Here is a 19,582-nt window from a genome sequence, read left to right as displayed (position 1 = left end):
GAACCACACTGGCAAAGTCTTATTTATAGTATTTTGCCCCTAATTTGCAGGTGGGACAGGGTATGAGAAAATAAAATTTGGATCCCTCAAGAAAGAGGGTAAAATGTGTGTGAATGTCAGAGCAGACGGTGTTGGTAGTTGAATTTTCAACAATGTTGCAACTTTGTGCGGGAGCAGGAGGGGAAGAAAACACTACCAGCAGCACCAGAAAGGAGGAAGACAGAGTGTGGGAACACAGGACCTACACTTTCAACACTTTTATTAGACCTGGGTCCAGTGGACCTGAACACCTTGTATGTAATGTAAATGCGTGGGGGGAGGTACAGTATGAGGTCATTGAAAATTAGTGCGGATTTATGTTCTTCACAGAAAATACGCCAAAGCCAATGAATTTCAGGTTGAAAAAATAATTCATTGTTTAATTTTTCTTTTGAGAAAAACTGAAAATGGGTCTCACAGACCCGAACACCATACAAGGGTTAAAGAACTCAAGTGAAAGCTGAAGAGACTTTTGATTGCCAGTTTCTAATTAAACTAAATCTAAAATTTTAGATGACAGAAAATTTTAATTAACCAAAAGTTAAACTGAATAAATGTATTTCTTCACTACTGTCACTGTCCTGTTTTCTGCTACACAAACAGGAGAGACATGCCTGATGCCACGTTAACACTCCGTTTAATTAGACCTATTAATTAGAGGCAGAATTGCTGTTGTTTTATGAAAGAACACTTCTGATTGCCTTTGGGGGAGGCATTTAACCTCCAAACATCTGGTTAAAGGTCCAGCAATAACACTTAAAATAATCGCATCAATAAAACACTGAATCCATTTGTAGCCTCAAGATAATCACAAAGTGGACCCCAAACAAAAATCCAGCTTTTCCCCCCCACTTAATTTCACCATTATGTTCCTAAAGGCTGCTTTTTTTTTTATCACCTGTTAACAGCAAGATGGAGCTAGAGCTCGTATTTCACAAAATGCACAACATGGGTTTGCCTCCTAAAGGAACGCAACACTATAAAATGCAGAAATGTCTCACTGGATTCATCCTCCTAAATTTGGTGATAGTGGACCACAGATAGGTGGCAGTTGTGATAATAGGTAAAATATAAATGTCTGCTGGAAATTTGATTTGGTGCTTTGATTTTTCTTTGGTCCTGATATTTATTCACCCAGTATTATCCTCACCCACCCAAAATATTCCATCAGCATCATTTATGCTTTAGGTGTAGTGCTTACTAGCAAACATTAGCGTTCTAACAACCTAAAGTAAAATGGTGGCATTACTGTGTTTGTGCTTACGGTGATCTCATTGTGAGCATGTCAGTATGCTGCAATTAGCTTTTATTCCAGAGCCTGAGTGCAGTTTCACAGAAAGTCTGTGGCTAAAAATCATATTTAAAATATCAGACAGATATCTAATGTGTTGGCCAGAGTGAATCACTAAATCAGAATGCATCATTTTAAAATCTGTAAGACAGAAAGGTGTAAAACTGGCCTACAGTTAAAATCTCTGCTCACCCAGCCAGATTAAAATTGTGTTTTTATTTAGCGTGTCCCTTAAATAGAAAGTGATTTTTTTATTCACTTTACTTGGATGGTTAAAAATGGAAAAACTCTGTAAAGAAGGATGTTATGAAATACAGATGGAATAATGGCAATGAGGAATTAAAAATGTATTTTGATTTTTAATGCTATTTACATGAGGTAAAGGTCGGCCTCATCCACAGTGCAGCTCTCGTTGGTATTGTCGTCTAATTAACAGTGTATGGCTCTCAGAGGGGGACTGGCAGGAAGCGAGTGCAGTCAGTAATTAGTCTTCTCTCTCTCCCCAGGACGTGACAGCAGTATTAGCACATGGGGCCATCAGGGAGCCGAATAAAAGCTGAACCCAGATCCTTCCTCCCAGAGGGGGGGAAAAAGGTGCAGCCATCCTGTCGGGTCAGCTGCCGAGCTTCTGAATGCCGGGCTGTGGGGAAACATAGGTGCTGTTAAACAGTTTGTCAATGACAACTTCGCTGTTTCAGTATTTCAGGAAAGCCTTTATTATATGTGGTGCCAGAGTCAGTAATTTGTATACATGTTTTTTCCTTGGAAATGAAAATTGCTTGACAGTTGATCCCCACTTAATCGTGGTCTCTGAGCAGGGTGCCTGCCCACATGGGGAGATTTTACCTGATTCACAAGGTCTGTGCACACACCCTACTGTGGCGTTTCCAGGATTATGATCATAATTCATGAACAGCTCTCAAAGACCTTTTACAATTAATGGACCAAGTAAAGCCTGAAGATTTATAGAAATAAAATCGTAAACAAGAACTGAGAGGCAGTCTGAAAAACATTTTCTCTATCAGTATCCGTAAAGTAGCTTTGGTATACATATAGCAAGGCTGTAATGAGTTTCACTTCCATGGTTTTCTTGCTTCTGGGGAGAGCTGTTAATACTTGCAGATGCTGCAGTGTATGAAGGGCTATATGCACAGTGTAAATCACACAGCTGAATGGCTCTGCTGCTCCACTGCAGTGCAACTACAGCTGTCCTTTGGTGGTAAATACATCCAAACCCTTTTGTAATCGAAGGAGCTAACTCTCTCAGGGCTTGTAGTTCAACAGCCACTGTGATCATCTGTTTTTTTTTAATCGTTTTTACTCAGATAAGGAAATTTATCTACAAAAATCCAAATCTGTGTTTTGAAGGTAGTTAATTTAGTAGTTTTCCAAAAAACATTTTTCTTGTATAGGCCTTGGCTGAAGAAAGAAGCTCCATATTTAAACTATTTAAGTATAGAAATCTCTCTTTTTTAAAAGAGAGATTTCTATACTTAAATAGGCCATAAAAGAATAACAGTTATTTGATATAATATCTTTGAGACCCATGTCCGCACATCTGCTTTTTAACTTCTCAGTTTCTACACATTCTCTGTCTCACCGCACATTTTGATGCTTAATTCATTTCCCTGCATTTTAAAATCTCCTTTTCTTATATAGAGCATGTCCAAATGCCTGGCTGATACAGTATATGTTACATCATTTTGTAGTCTACCATTGCCAGACTTATTTCTGGGCTGTGTTCCTGTGCATCTGACAGATCGCATGAAAATGGGATGAGCTTAAGTACTGTCTCTGACTTTGACTTTAACTTATCACCTAAATCATAAGGAAGTGATCTCTTGGTTTGAGCACACGTGACGGGCATGAAAGAGCACGGAGACACCGTGGCAAATGTCTACGCTACCTGCAACATCATATGTGAAAAGGAACAGGCACCAGTGGCAGAAACTAATTTTGGTGTTCTCTGGGGAAAGGGATGTCAAAACAGGTCTCACTAAAGGACCCTCATGCAGTTTGGTTCTGACAGTTTGGACAGAAATATACACATGAGTATCCTGCAGGAGGTCATTATGTTGGGTTCTTGCAGTCCCCCTCCTGATCCTCTTCACACAAAGAAGCAGATACTAGTCCTGCTGCCGATGCCCTTCTACAGCCTTGTCCAGTTGTCCTTGTGCAGTGGCCCATCTCCTGATAACACCTCCACACTCTTGAGACTGTGCTGGGGGAGAGAGCAAATCTTCATGTGATGGCAGGTGTGGAGGAGCTGGACTATGTGTCCAACATGAATGTGCTGCAGGTACTGTCTCAGCAGTGAGAAGAACACTAGCTATAGAAAAGTCATTCAGGTGGGATACAGAGAGAGCAGAGCTGGTCTGTGAAAACTATTCCTTTTTGGGAGTTGTCTTGTTGTTGACTTCCCAGTGTACCTGCTGTCACCTTCTTAGAGAGAGTTCTCAATTTAGCACCATATGTGTTCACTGCATGCGTAAATTGTAGAGCATGTCACAAAAACTGGCTTGCAGGCCGCTGTTCATGACTCTACTGCGTTATGTGTGCCTAATGCCTGATGCCTTTAAGTTCCCATTTAGCACAGTGTTTACATCAGTGTCAGCTTTAACATGAATTTGTCACAGTACACGTTTCAAACTGTCATAGCAGAAAATCAGAGGTGTAATTTATAACATAAATAGTGATTTTATTCAATTTTATGACTCAGTTCCATTCCGGCTCTTTTTTATGGCAATGTGTGAATGGAGAGAAGGCATCAGTAATATTATTGGTTACACGCTAATTACCACAGCATGGTGTATTATAAGGTCCAAGGACTGTAAATACAGAGGAGTGGATTAATTGGAAGAATAGATCAAATATATGTCTTTATCCAATCATGTTACATATAAAAAATAAATAAATAAAAGAACTATACCCACCTATCCTTGGGTAATAAGAAAGTCCAGTCCTGGTCCTTGCATTTCAAGCTGCTAGCTGCTTTCAACAAGATGTCCAAATCCTCAGTGGAAGGAGTGTGTTTCTATTTCTGCACGATGGCTTTCTCAGAGGCAATTATGATTCTTGTCATAGTCCATTTCTTTGCAAATTACTCACAAATTTCATCCTTCTCATCAAGTTTCTCATTAAGAAAATCTCCTGTTAAATTTCATATTACATAAAAGACATAAACCCTTAGTACAGTTAGGATATTCCAGATCAGCTCCCCCAGTGACAGAGTTCCTCGTTGATGTGACTCTTCCACTTCATGTTGTAATTCCTCCAAAAAGGAATTATCTCCACTCCCACGTCTCATATGGGTGTGGTTTGTTTCACACCCACACACAAAAATGATGGGGGGAGGTTTTTTTCTTTTTAATATGGCTAAAAAAAATCTAATCAAATGGTCATCTGTGTAAATAATTGTTATGCCTGGATTGATTTAAAAACCAAAACAAATACTGACTGAATTGTCTTGCTCAACTAATGAGCCGCCCTGCGTGGCTGCCACCAGAGCCAACACAAATGAGGGTTACTCATGTCCAGGCATCCAATCTGATTCTGAACTTTTCATCCCAGAAATTCTGTTAAAGGTCAAGTAAACCTTTCTTTTCCATCTTGTTGCTATTCTTCTGTCACAAATTACCCCTGACACTCCCCTCATTCTACCCTGGCTCTACTTTCTTCTTCACCTCTGTTGTGCACTGTCTGCTGCTCTGGATGGCATTTAAACTCACCTTCATTCCGCTGCTCTTGCAGAGGTAGGTAGCAGGCAATGTTTCAGGATGCTGTACAGTTGATATATGAAGGAAAATTAACACAAAGGCAAATATTAGATGAGATCCGTTTGTCAGATATTTAAAACTAAATGATTAATTAGAAGAGAAAATCCCCACTTTTAACTTCTAACACCTTCAGCATTAACATGTCCCACTTTGCAACAACCCATATATACTCTTTGTCTTTTATTTCAATTTTGTGGGACATGGTCACACTATAAAATGATCACAGATGGTTTTATAGTGTGATATTTAAAAAGAGGGGTTGAATTTTCTCACAATTTTAATGGTTACATTAAAAAGTAAACAGCAGCTAAATTAAATGAATGATCAAACATAACCCCGCTTTTTTTAATCTAGTCATGCGTGACCATGACTGGGTCTCCTGTGGACTGGGGCCCAGTTGGTAAACTGGACCCCGGGGAAGTGAAACGGGAGTTAGAAGCGTCTTGATTTTATTACATTCAGGGACCCTTCAGTACCTGAAGTGTTGCGTCTTCCTCTAAATAGAAAAACTAAATTTATGGCAGTGACAAATCCCACGTGGCTCCTCAGAGATAAATAAAGCCAAACTAGATTCTTCTCCTGCTTCTCTGTTGCCTGGTGAGCGTGAGCGCGCACGGATCCACGGGCTGCTGATGAGAGAGAGAGAAAGAGAGAGCGGGCGTGGACGCGCCGGCCTGTGTGTGATTGTGGTGTTAGTGCTCGTGGTGGTGTGTATGTGTGTGGGAGCAGGAGGGGAGACTCTGCAGTGTCTTGGCAGCTGCATTAGTGCATCTCCCACCGTCCGCGATGCCTTCACGGCCAATGCCTGCCTCCTCCGCGTCCACTTGACGAGAGAAACCGAGATGAAGTCGTCGGGAAACTGAGCCTGACGTTCACACATTGCTCGCTGTATGCCCCGGAGACAGTCCGGAGCGCTTCATTCACGCAACGAGAGCCCGTGACGAGAATTTTTAATGGAAAATGGCGATAGGCGAAAGGTCTTGCAGCATCGTCTGCTTGCTATCTATCCAGATTATCTTCATTTTCAGCGCATCGTGGCCTGGAGCGCAGGGTCTCTTCCCCCAGCAATACACGTAAGTAACCCTCAGTGAAAACGCAGCCGGGCTCCGATGAGAGATAACTTTGGGCTTGACCACTTCGCTTTGCCACCAGGAGATACTCCAGTCACCCTGCATGCTTTATCTTCTGCTGTTATGTAATTTGACAGGGTTGGCGATTACATCAATGTAAAGGCAGGTTATTTAAAGAGCTGGAAGGTGTAGTCCACGCTATGATATATAGGGGTATATAGGTATATTTGTAGGGTTAAATGAGCAATCATATTTCAGTGTTCCTCCCAAGCAGAAGACCCCATACTGTAAGTGTTTGTACATCAAGTTAGGCAGAATTAGGAGCATCTGGCAAATGATTAATCCTCCCTATTACCATATGATGAGTTAGAGCCTTCATCTGATGTTCTGCACAAATAGGATCTGAGGGTTTTACCCAATGGACGACTGTGAATGTTAACTTTGACTTTCTCAAAAACCTGTTTAAAAACAAAAAACAAACAAAAAATTAAAACTGCAAGGACGTAGTTTAAGGTGAGCTAGACTGTGGCTTTAATTAGTTGAGCTATTTGGAGAATTTCTATTTGACATGCAACATTAAGTCTGTGCAGTCATAAAACTGGTAAGGCTCTTTTCCTTGTTTCCCCTGTTGTTCTTGTGCTCCACTAAGTGCTAGATCTTTCCATGATGGCTTGAAAAAAAAATCATCAAACAGTCCTATCATTTCCTACAACCTCTTGAGGAAACCACACTGTGCACTGTACAACACAAGTACTCAAAGCTCAGGAGTGGCCTACTAGTACCATGCCTACTATTTAGCACAGCAGAAGAAAGGTGTGGTTTTACTGTGGCTTCTTGCTGAAGGCTGCATTCGAAATACCATTTCCCCTTGTTTTTCAATCAATCTCCTGCCCAGTTCTTCAATCCTAACCTTTAACCCGTTACAGTTAAGTACAGCTGGCACTTAACTTGAGACTATCTGGGCCCAACTCCAGGCTCAGCGATCGGGCTGCTCAGGAGGGAGGAACAGGCCAGATGGTCCACTCATCTCCAGGGCACATGCTGAAGAATTTCTGGCCAATCACAACTGGAGATATGAGGTTTATTTACCAATTAGAAAAGAGAGGTCTATTCTATAAACCAGTCAAGTGTGGGCGTGTGCATATGTGTGTGTTTTATGATGAAATGGGTTATTTCAAGCTGCTGCTTTCTCCTCCTCCTCCTCCTTTCTGCTGCTTTTTTCTGCTGAGTGCTCTGAAACAGCTCCATAGTCTTGTGCCCTGGGTCGCTTCGGCTAAGCTAAATGAAGCGGTGTTGCGACGCTGTAGAACAGCTTCTCATTCCAATTAAGAATTAATACTGCAGCAGCGTGGATTTATACCACTTCTCCCTCTCTCGCTTTGCTCTTTCTCCTCCCACCCTTTCTGTCTTGATACGGCCTCTCCCTGCTGATAGATAGATAGATAGATAGATAGATAGATAGATAGATAGATAGATAGATAGATAGATAGATAGATAGATAGATAGATAGATAGATAGATACTACAAAAATATGTGTTTTTGTAGTAATAGCCTGCCATGCTGCAGGCATTGCAATCTGCCTTCCTCGTGTTCTGACATCTAGAACATCAATGGGGGAAAATCAAATATTTTTTTATGTTATTTTATTGCAGTTATTCTCAGACTGCAAAGGAGCTCATGACCTGTAAAAGTTTACATTAGAAATAAGTGTTTTGAGAACATTGATCAAAATGCCTTTGTTAAAGTACTCAAATTCAAATCGGAGGTACTTTCACTTTATTCAAGTACAACCTTTTTTTGTTCTGCATCAGATTTCAGCTTCTGTTATTTACTACTGCTATATTTGAAGCTTAACCATAATAAAATCATGCTAAAAGTATTTTGCTTAGTGGATGAAACTTTGCATAAACCTTGCCTATGGCACAGTGGGTCCCAACGTTTCTACAGCATACACAAATATTCTATACAAATCCCACAATCACATTTATTTTTACATTTAACACATTCATACTACAGAATCGAATGTCAGGTTAGAGTGGTGTGTCACAATACAATGAATCAGAGAGCTATACTATAATAATCATAGTGTATGTATGTTTGCATGAATAGCATGAATAAAACCTCCTGGAGGTATCATGGTTATATCGTTATTTTTGACTTATTTTGGCTGCAGCGATGAATTTAATGAAAATCTAATATTATGTCATCACTAATATGGCACATATGACACCTTGAATGGGGCTGTTTTTCACAGCGAGTACTTTTGTTTTGGTGCCTTTATGTACTTTTTATGTACTTCGCCTATCACTGGAAAACCATGTGTAATATGCAACACGTGGAGTTGTAACAGAGCAGAGAGGAAATCTTCTTTTAGTTAAATCCACAACGCTGATCTTTCTCTCAAGGCCACTGCTGGTGCTGCAGTAGAACTCAGTGTCTTGAGTAGCTTTGTGTTTTTGCACAGCACATGAACAGACATTAAAGGAAGCAGGCCATGTGTTAACAAAGCCAGGTACTGTTGTCAAAAGACGATTTTTAGGAGCAGCAAGATATGAATAGAACTGAGCAAGCATCAGTAATGGCGGAGAGGACAGTTTATGAGCAGCATAAAAAGAGGCGGGTTGCAAAGTAGCAGTCAGCTTGTCTCTGTCTGATTTAATTACTGATTTCCAGTAACCCAAACCATAGATAACCATAGATAGAAGGATAGATAGATGCTTTATGGCTTTTCCGTCTGCTCCTTATACCCCACCTATGGCTCAGCTGTTCCTCTCAACCTTTTGCTCTCTCTGCTGTAAGTGAATATGGGTCACATCATGTAGTGCTTCTCTATCTGTCTTCACAGTGTTGTGTGACTATAGCCGGTAACAGAGTAGAGGCACAAGAGTGCTTTGCTGTGTGGCCCCTGTACTTGGTTTTCTGATGTCCCACAGGGCTTAAGAGGAAGTGGAGCACACAGTCAAAAACTTTAGTGCTTCAGCGGCACTGAGTCACGGGGTCGAAGCTGCTCTGCAGTCATGTAACAAACCTAATTTAGACACAACTTTTTGAGGGCATTTTAACTGAAACTGTGAAGAAGGAAGCTTGGTGTCTTCAGTAAGCTATATGCCTTATTTCAGAATGACATTAAAGTTACATTTTAGAAACAAATATTTCCTTTATGTGGAAAAAAAAGTTAACTTTTAGTCGGTTTGTGGGTACAACTGGACACCAGTCCCCTATATGATTGCTTACTGTGCTGTCTTCAGCTAGTCGTGAGGAAAATGTGGAGAAATGCACAGTTGTCAGTCCAAAATGGTAGCATGAGAAAAGCTCAATTTTTGGAGCCAGTAGCAGCTGTTGTCAAAATTCGGATGTGCCAGAAACTCAGGATAGTATTCTCTCCACTGCAGTAAACCCGATCTGCAAAGATTTTCTAATAACACACAACAGACTAGCCGGCACAACAAAGTGTGCACTGTTTTTTTGTGTAAAGTAAATAAATAAAATGCTTTGTAGCATTTTCAGTAAAAAGTGTGATAAAAAAGTGTTTTTATCCAGGTTTGAGTGTTGCAGAAAAGCCACATATTCATAATGCTGATTCTTTTTTTTAATCTATGAAGATTAACCCCACACATTTGTTTTAGCAAATGTCAAAACATATGGGATGCAGATGGAGGACGTGTGTTAATGAAGCAGTCATGGCATCTGACATGCTTCAGCTTTGGGATTGCTCAGTGTGTTCATGATTGTAAACATGATATTGTTTTGCGCCATGTGACATTTAAGCAACCTGTAGGATTGCTGGGATTAATGTAACTGATTGCCCAATTTATAGGTGCCTTTTAAAGAAATCCTACCATCTGCGACAAAGTCTTTTTGTCTGCATCTACTTTGCTACTCCTGCCTTTGGATTTGCTCCTTTTACAGTTTTAAATGAACGAGAAAGTAATCATTGCAACAGATTATGCATACAGAGTATCTATTTGTAGTCTGGGTTGCACTGACCAATCACATGCGAACAAAGCAATTTAGCTTTTAGTGGCTCTCCTCTAAAATGCATCTGCATTTGGAAGCAGTCAGTAATAATGACTGGTGCAACAGCAAGTGTTGACATGGCATGGATATCTGCTGGTTACACCGGAAGCCCTGAAAAATGGACCACTGCCTCCAAAGGCTGAGTCAGCAGACAAACTGACTGTTTTCCAGACTGGTGACAAAGTAGCTAAATGCAAAAAAAATCAGTCTTTAAAAACAAACAAATGATATTTTAATAATATTCAAGATATTTTCAGTTAATCAAATTAATGTAATCCAGATTTAATAGCACCAGCAACCTGAGAACACTTTGGAACAGAGTGCATTTTAAAGGCTTTATTTAAAGCGTTAGATATTTTTCCGATTGCATCCCTCTATAGAGAGGGAAAAGGAAAGTGTGCATGCTGTTTCTCTTTTCCACAGCACGCCTCGCTTATTTCTACCACTGCCTCGAACGCCTCAAGGTAAAAAAGAAATTCACTTTCAAATGGATCAGTGTGAAGACATGTCAGGCATTCAGTCTTATAATAATCTTAAATGGGCCTTTAAAGTGATACTCTTGATGTTGCTGGATTTGAAAAAAAAAAAGGTTATATCTTAGTTTCTATACACAGTTCCTGTAGCTGGGCACTTCCCAGAAACCCAGAAGTAAATTATCACTTCAAATAAAAGAATGTGAAAATGTCTCACACCGTATTAAGAGCTGTCTGATCTTCATCAGGTCTGGGCGTCCTCGATTTCAGCTGGGCTAGAAAAAAGAAAGAAAAAGAATCCTTTGCAGCATCCAAAAAGCTGTCTTCCTGTGGATTCGGGCAGTTGAGTGAAGATTTGTGGCTTGTCCGACAGCAGAAACAAGTCCAACAAGACTTTAATCAGTGCTGTTGTCTTGTAACTCTGCTGGAAGCTGTCTGACTGATAATGAATCGACTCTCTGGGCACTTACAGGTCTGATTAATTGATTTCCTGGTTTGACTTATTTAGGTAGAAACTAAAATGAATATTTCATCTCCAGAAACTTTTCTTAAATCTGACTGAAGTGAAGTACAGGATTGCAGGGGAATATATAGTAAGATAGTCAGAGCATAACACAAATATTGTGTTGTATATTATATGGTATAATAACTATATAGTATATAGTTTAGTGTATAGTCTTTTAAAGCATATTTTTACATTTATGTAGTAATGGTTGAATGCAAAATTTTGAAGGAAACAGATTTTTAAACTGCAGGATCCCTCTTTTGTTCAGGTAGGTTGTGTAGGATTGGGTGCCGCTTTGAAATCGCAGCTTGCGATGTGATTATGTCACAGTATTTATTATTTAAAATGGAAGAGCACATGCTGTGCTATATTTATGATATTGATTTAAGTGCAAAATTCTTATTTAAATGAGTAGTTGAAGGATGGCTGTATTTAGTTAAAATACATTTGTGGAATAGGATAACATATTTAGTTACCCTAAAAGAATTCAGCACACGTAGTAATGGAATATCTTGAATTTCATAAATCTGGTCCTTCAAGTGTTTTCCCCCTCCTTATTCTCTATTTGTGTTTCTCATTTGTAAAAAAATAAATAAATAAAAAATCTTCAATGTAATAAGTGCAGAAAAGTCCAACAATAATAATAAAAATAGTACTATGTACTTTGAAACTTGAGAGTCCAATCAGAGGTGTGAAATCAGAGGTGTGATCCAATCAGAGTAGTAGCAAATTCAAACTAATTTGTTGCTGTCCTTGATAACACTGCGCCAAACTCCAGAATTTACCCCAAATACAAAAGTTAGCTTTTAATTTAATTAATCCACCTGCAAGGTTTTTTTTTGTACCTCCAACTCTTAATCAGACATCAGCCAATGAACTGTGAGTTTCATATCCATTCAAACTGTAGAAGTGCTACATTTTAGCCGCTTTATTACCTTGATGGCAAACATGATAGGTCTGTAAATAAAGTGATAATAATGTGACCATTTAGTATAAAAATATACTAATGTCTCATGCAGAAGGTTTCCTTAAGCTCTCCCTCAGTCTGCTCATATTTATCTACATGAATTGCATTTAGTAGGATTGTATGAAAACAACTGATAAATTATTTCGTGTGTTAGGCTTTGAATGTTAACGCTGCAAGGAACTGTGGAGCGGTATTATTCCTTTTCATTTCCTATTGTATAGTTCAGTGTATCCTAAATGCTCAAGGAGATAAGAAAGGCAATGAAGCCCCTTTCCTTAGTATTTAGAGAAAAGAGTGACACTTAGATATTTCCATGTCGGTTCAGTCAGTTAGGAACCTTTCCAGGCATAAAAACACGATTTGACTCCAACCTAATTATTTTAGTCATGAATTAACCTTTGTGTGGTAGGTGGACTGACAGTATAGAAGTAATTAGTGATATATCATCTCCAAACAAGTGCGTTTTCCCCTAAAGAACATTTTTAATGTTTTCAAAATAGCTGTCCCCAATGTCAGAGCATCAATGTTTACTTTTCTTTTATGGGCAGCACTTGCCAATTAGGGAAACTCCACATGGAGAGGCGGAGGAGGTGTTGAATTGAGGTCCGTGGCTCTTTCTCACATAACAAAGCACTCAAAACGGAGCAGCCCACTTCAGACAAATTCATGCTTCATTTGGGTTAAGGGAGGGAGCCTGCATGATGACCATTTACCCACCCGTGTATCAGACGTATCCCAACATGAGTCATATGGTCTTTGTGCTAGGGAGCAGTTTGGACACCTTTAAATGTCTGATGTCTGTGTCCTGAAAACAAATTCTGAAAAATTCAGGGCTGCAGTAGATGTGTGAAAACAGCTAGAGATTTGTATATGCTGAATGCGTATGCAGAAAATCAAAATCAACAAAATCAGTAGGATGAAAAGTAGAGAAGGTTTGGTGCCATTTCTGTGTTTTACATATAGTGTATTTAAATGTTTTTCCCTTTCAAACACTATGTAACACCATCAAGGTCAAATTTAAGGTCAAACTTGATCATCACTGGCTTTTATTCCACAGTGTCCCAGGTTTTCAGTTTTGACTGCTTGTTTTGTGTTTCACCTTTAATTAAATATCGTCCGGTCTCATGTGAGGATTACACTGGATACATATTAGATTGGATCATGGACATACAGGGAATACTGTGTGAAAGTGAGCCCGAGAATAGTCCTCCCAACAGTGTCTGTTTAAATCTGACAAATAGTGTCTCTGCTGTATTGATACAAGTATAGTTTTCTGTTTTTTGATCGAATAGAAAATAATGAATGAAGTTTTAGTTTATTGGGATTTCTTGGATTAACCAGTCCGCATCTTGAAACGTTACTAGGGAAGACACTGAGTATGTGAGTGTAGCTTGTAGTATAAAGCACTTTCTCCAAAAGTTGATTCTGTTCATCCGGACGTGGCGTTTTGTGGGAGAAATGTTTCGTCACTCATCCGAGTGACTTCTTCAGTCTCAGCTGACTGTAGGTTTCCCCAATCTTATAAACAGTAAGATTGCCCATTGTTCCTTCAGTGGGCTGGTGTCAGTCATTATGCAAATTTCATTGATAGTTTGTGGCTATAATGTTGCCTTTTAAAAGATATTCAAACACACATTGAGTTTTTCGAAATACAAAAACAAGAAAAGACAGATTTGTGCAGATAAGTTCAAAAACAATTACCAGTGATAATGTTTTTCTGTTTACTCTGCTGCATTGGAAGCCTTTATAATTGCAGTGTGGATGCATATTTTTTAAACATATATCCAAACTATATAACATTTAAAGAAATAAATACTTATATTAAGTACAGACAAGCTTGCAAATCATATGCAATTACAGATGGTTGCAAGAGCGACATAAAAAACATCCACACTGACCAATAAAGCTGTTCTCTCGCTCTGTTGCTGCAAGAAAAATGAAGCATGTTTGCATAAAAGATGTGGTAATCTGTGTGCAGTTTCCTGCTATTTTTGTTACATCACTGATTGTTTCTGTGAAACAGATACACCTCTCTGTTTCATTTGTTTTGCATTGTGTGACAGTCAGCCTCCGGTGTTTATCCACAGGATGATGCACTGGGCCAGGCGTATCGAGCAGGAGATTGACAGAGTCTTTCAGCACATCACTGGAGCTCAGCAGTTGAAAGGGGTGAGTGTCTGCTTCTCTCATTCATCACAGTGTTGGATAAACTCAATAAGAAGTGCACCGAGCGGAGAGGTCAGCGCGCAAATTGACTGTAACTCCATTAAGTTGAAGATCCGCAGCTAAATAGGTGCAAAAAACCAGAAAACAGTCACAGTCTGTCTCACTTAAACCTCTTTGTTTCCTTGTTTGGTGGTTTTCTGGGATCCCTGCAGAACCAATAACAAAAAATAATGTTTTCTCAGAGCAGCCATAAATTTTTCCCTTACATTTTTTCTCTTTAGCCGTTATTTTTAGTACATATACTCTGCTTTTAGACATTTTAGATACATAATTTTGTATTGCGTTGTGTTTACAATAATTATCAGTTTTGCGCGCACTGGATTATACACCTGAAAGTGAAAGAGATGCCTCAACACACACCTACAGTGGTTAGATTTAGAATATCTGAATTGAGCTTCATGAAATCAAGAGCTTTAATAACACCTACATTCATGAATACTAATTTAGGCCTTTCATGAGCTGATCATATAATAACTGTGTTAATATTGAAACTGTTCATTTTTGAACACATAACAGGTATTTTCCATTAAGCTCTGAGTTGGAAGTCATTAATGATTGATTTTTACATTACAGGTGCATTAGAGTAATCTTATTCCAGGGTCTTTTGATTCTGATTCTGTGCGTTAAATTCCGTATTAAATGGTTCTAGTTCTGGTTCTAAACAATATCCAGTCAACTTGGATCTCAGTTGGACATCAAAGTTTTTAGTGAGCATTGCTCATGCAGAAGTAAATGATGAATTCCTAATAAATATTTTATACTTAGGATTAACTCAAAATAAAAGTTGTTTGTTTATTGAAATAAAAGAACATTTTAATGTGGAAATGTAGCTCAGTTGCACCCTAAAATAGTGTAAGCAAAAGGCTGAAACCCAAAAAAAACCCAAACATTTCCACTGAAGGTTTTTTTACAAAATGGGATTTTGATTTGTTACATTCACTGACTGCAGGTAAGTCCAGATTGTAATTGTTTTTATTTTTGTCTAATTGTTCACAGTGATCTGGTAGACTGTCATTAGGAGTGTATTCAGTTTTCTTTTACTTTTCATTTCCAGCATGTTTTCAACATTATTTAGTGTAACAGGTGGCTGGGAGGGGTTGTCCCTCTGAAGTGCCAGAGACCAGGACCAAAGATCATCTGTAGGGAGCAAGTGATCCCTGCTCTGAGGAGATGTGTGGGGGCGTTCCCTCAGCAGAGAGCAGTGGCACGTGTCCTCTCTGTTTGTGTCACACCATAGCAGATGGTCAGCCTGCAGAAATGCCTTGATGTGAAACTCACTTGTTCATTCAATCCTCATTAATCCCGCCATGCTTTTAAAACACTGCAGATCTGTTCAAGATTGTTGTCCTTTGCTTAGAACGTTTTCTCTTGGTGAGGAAACCGTTATTCACGTCAGGCATCATTTTAATTCCTAAACCAGGGGTTCGCATTTATAGATAACTACAGCTGTCACAGTTAGCTGGGTGTAGAGTAGTAACTTGAGGACCTCGGAGGCTGAATTTGAGAGGCATGAAAGTATCAGTAAAATTCCAAAAACACTGGTTACCATGACACTTTGGGAATATAAGATCAGGAATCATCATGCGAATGATATGGTAATTATAAATAATGTTAAACAATGAAAGCACCATAAGTACACAGAGGAGAATATAAAAATGGGTGGGAAGTGGGGCAGAGCTGAAACAATTTAGGACAGAAGGTAAAACTCAAAACAAGATATGAGAGACCCTAACCCTAACCCAAACTAACAAAGTGAAACAACTAAACTAAAGACTGAGATAAGGAAAATCACAGAACATGAAACACTGATGAGGCTAAAACAATTAACCAATATACAAGAAAACTCAAGTACCCAAACTCTAATAATAAACTCTGTGAATACTGAATTCAGTACAGTTCTTCTAGCGTCAACAATAGTCACCCCAAGGCTAACTAGAACTTGAATATAACATCCTAAAATAAATTTGAGAACAGCAAACATAACCTAGACTCATTTAGAAAACAGGAAAAACAGCAAAACTCCCAAATTCCCAAAGAACATTACAACATTGGCCTCTAGGATGAATTCTCACTTGATTTTAGGTTTCTAGTTCTTTCTGCTGGCAGAAACTGTAAAGAACTCAAACAAATCAGCATTTTTTAGTCTTAAAGAAAGCCGACACATCTGTATAGGTCAAATTAAGACACCTTGCACCTTTCTGAAGTGACATTTTCATATGTTCCATACATTTCACTGAATAAAAAGGTGCTTCTATGAAATAGGTCACTTCAACATCTGCTATGTAAGAGTATTTGGTTCTTAAACCAGTCAGAATGGCAGCTCATTCCAGAAAAGAACGAAGGACGATGTGACTCTGTACCGACAAGAAGTATCAGTATGTTAGCACAATAACACTGGCTATGTAGCATAAACAACAGATGATAATGGGAATGTTATGAGTTTTATATGTAATAGCAAATCAAAGTATGGGGAAAACAGTCTCACCACAAGGAACAACAGGAAAACAGAACCTTTTCTTTATCATGGTAAATTACTAAATTTATTGTCTTTTAACCATAGATGTCAAAATTTTTAGTGGATATCCATTAAGACTTAGTGCTATTTCAGTTTGAACTTGTATACAGCTTGTATACAGAGGGGAAAATAAGCATTGAATGTGCCAACATTTTCACACTAAACATTTTTAATGGGGCTATAGATGTGAAATTTTCTGATGTAATCTAGACATAGAAAGAAATCAAACCCCAGCTGAAATCTCTGTATTTTAAAAGCAGGCCTACCCCAAATGAATATTAGAGGGTTCAGTCCTATTTGATGGCCTATGAAAAGGTTTTTCTTTAGCATGGTGTCACATAAGAAGCATCTCTTTATGAGTAAAAGCAAAAAGCTCTGTCAAGACTGTAGTGACCGTATTGTTGCAAAACGTACTGATAGTGTTGGGTATGAATGTTGCAGTGGGCGCTAAGGCTGGGAATAAGAACCATTTCTTATAGTAGTTCAGTTTCTGTTCCTGTTTCTAAAGTAGAATCACTGTGGCAATCGCTTTAAAGTCTCTTTGTGCTGTTGGTTTTGTTTTCATACCTAAATACTAAGAGAAAAATCATATGTGTGTCCTTCATGAAGCTGATAGATCGACCCGATCAATCACCTGACTTGCATTTAATCTCAATAGCCCTATTAGAAATATATTTAATGAGGAAAATGCTACCAGGTTCAATACTTATGTTCCTACATGGTTGTTGTCTATGTTTTACCCACATAATACGTGTCCTCAGTGGTGCTCCTTGATGGATTCTACGCAAGACCTAGTTCTTCACAGACAGCACAGTTCACAGAAACACCCTGTTCATTGCTGCATGTTCCCATCTGTGCAGCATGGGCCAGTAAAGCATCTGGTTAGTATTCAACATTTGGGACATTTTAAAGTTAGGGAAGAAAGCTAATTTTAGGGGAAAAGTCCTCTTGCAGTCTGTATGTATGCTTGCCAAACAGATTCATCCAGATCACTGCCTTTCTTTTTGGCTTATCTTAATTCTTTCTCCGACGTCTTTGCATGTGGGATAGATAAACCCGTTCAACTGCCTGTTAATGCAAATATCTAGCCAATACCAGCCAATAACATGGCAGCAACTTGATGCATTTGGTTCATGTAGACTAAAGGTGACCTGTTAAAGTAGTAGTTCTCTGGTTGAGAAATGTCTTATTGATCAGAAGTCAGAGGTTAAACACTCTGTGCTAATAAGAAGAGTCAAAAATAACAAAAACAAACAAACAAATGTTGAAGCAGATGGTCTACAGCAGCAGACGACCACACCATCTAAACTTCACTGTACTCAAATGGCTTCAATCTGTGACAAAGTGGATGAGCAGTTGCAATGCTCTCCATTTGTCCGGCATCTCCTGGTGTAGGTGTCCTGAAGCGGGGGGAGAGCAATCTTGCAGCAGCGTTCTGCTGTATGGATCGCCCTCTGAAGAGCTTTTTGGTCCTAACACAGCTGTTCCCAAACCAGGATGTGATGTTCTGTGTGAGGATGCTCTCCACAGCGCCTGTATAGAAAATCCTGAGGATCTTTGGAGAGACCCTGAACTTCCTCAGTTGTCGTAGGTGATACAGGCGCTGCCTAGCCTTTTTGGTTTGGACCTGAATGTGGGCAGCCCATGTCAGGTCTGAGGAGATGTGGACACCGAGATATTTGAAGGACTGCACCCTCTCCACTGGAGCTCCATTGATGATAATGGGCTTGTAGTCTCTGTGCTGACTCCTTCTGAAGTCCACCACCAGCTCCTTGGTCTTGCCAACATTCAGTTGGAGATTGTTGTCCTGGCAACATGATGCCAGATTCTTCACTTCATCCATGTAGGCCGCCTCATCGTTGTTGGAGATGGCGTCCAACACCACTGTGTCGTCAGCAAACTTCACAATGGTGTTGGAGACATGGGTAGACACACAGTCTGAAGTGTAGAGGGAGTAGAGCAGTGGCGAGAGGACACATCCCTGTGGCGCTCTCGTGTTGATGGTGATGCTGTTGGAAATGCACTTACCCATCCTCACCATTCTGCCAGTGAGGAAGACACTGAACACCCATGCACACAGACGGCTCTTGACTGATTTTCACAGTTCAGCATCAATCATCAAAATGGATTTTGAGAAGAAACTTATTTTGAGCGAAGAAAAGCTGCGTGCAAAAAATGTATTTCAGTGTTTGCTATTATCCACACACACACACACACACAATAGCAGCCCCTCTCGCTCAGTTTTTGCATTTGCGCTTGCTCGCAATGTGCTGCTTGCGCTCTCAACATTTCTGCTCGTGCGCGTTCAACTCTTTCTGTACACCGTTATATTTGTGTCACAAAACCAACCAAACCAATCACAGACTTGGATGCAAAAAAATCTGACTGGCTCGTTTGAGTTTTGGACGAAATGGATTCTGGGATATTGCATTTCGTCATTTCGAGCTGATTGGAGACCAAAACAGCCAATCAGATTTTTTTTTACATCCAAGTCTGTGATTTGCTGATTTTGTGGCATAACTATAAGGTCAAGGTCAAGGTCAAGGTCAAGTTTATTTATATAGCACATTTCCAACAGTCTATGCTGCACAAAGTGCTTAACAATAACAATAAAATTAAAAACAACAATGTAATACAATAATAACAATAGAAACAATAAAATAAAGGAATTGAAGCAATACTAATTAATTTAGATAAATCCAA

General features: G+C 39.3%; 1 protein-coding gene across 2 annotated transcripts in view; it reads left to right on the top strand.

The window, feature by feature from the left end:
* Positions 1-5,712: 5,712 nt before the first annotated feature.
* The window catches only part of LOC102210772 (voltage-dependent calcium channel subunit alpha-2/delta-2-like), a 43,093-nt gene continuing 29,223 nt past the window's right edge, over positions 5,713-19,582 (top strand). For both annotated transcript variants that reach the window (XM_013908556.1, XM_005724707.1), the window contains exons 1-2: positions 5,713-6,179; positions 14,226-14,307. In XM_013908556.1, coding sequence (XP_013764010.1) covers positions 6,067-6,179; positions 14,226-14,307 — 195 coding nt within the window. In that variant the 5' untranslated portion in view covers positions 5,713-6,066. The remainder of the gene's footprint in view (positions 6,180-14,225; positions 14,308-19,582) is intronic.

The sequence above is a fragment of the Pundamilia nyererei genome, unplaced genomic scaffold, assembly GCF_000239375.1.
Source record: "Pundamilia nyererei isolate P.nyererei 1_Seehausen unplaced genomic scaffold, PunNye1.0 scaffold00012, whole genome shotgun sequence".
In the NCBI taxonomy this organism is placed as follows: Eukaryota; Metazoa; Chordata; class Actinopteri; order Cichliformes; family Cichlidae; genus Pundamilia; species Pundamilia nyererei.
Note: the sequence above shows the minus strand (reverse complement) of the source record. Positions and strands in the feature narration are given on the sequence as shown.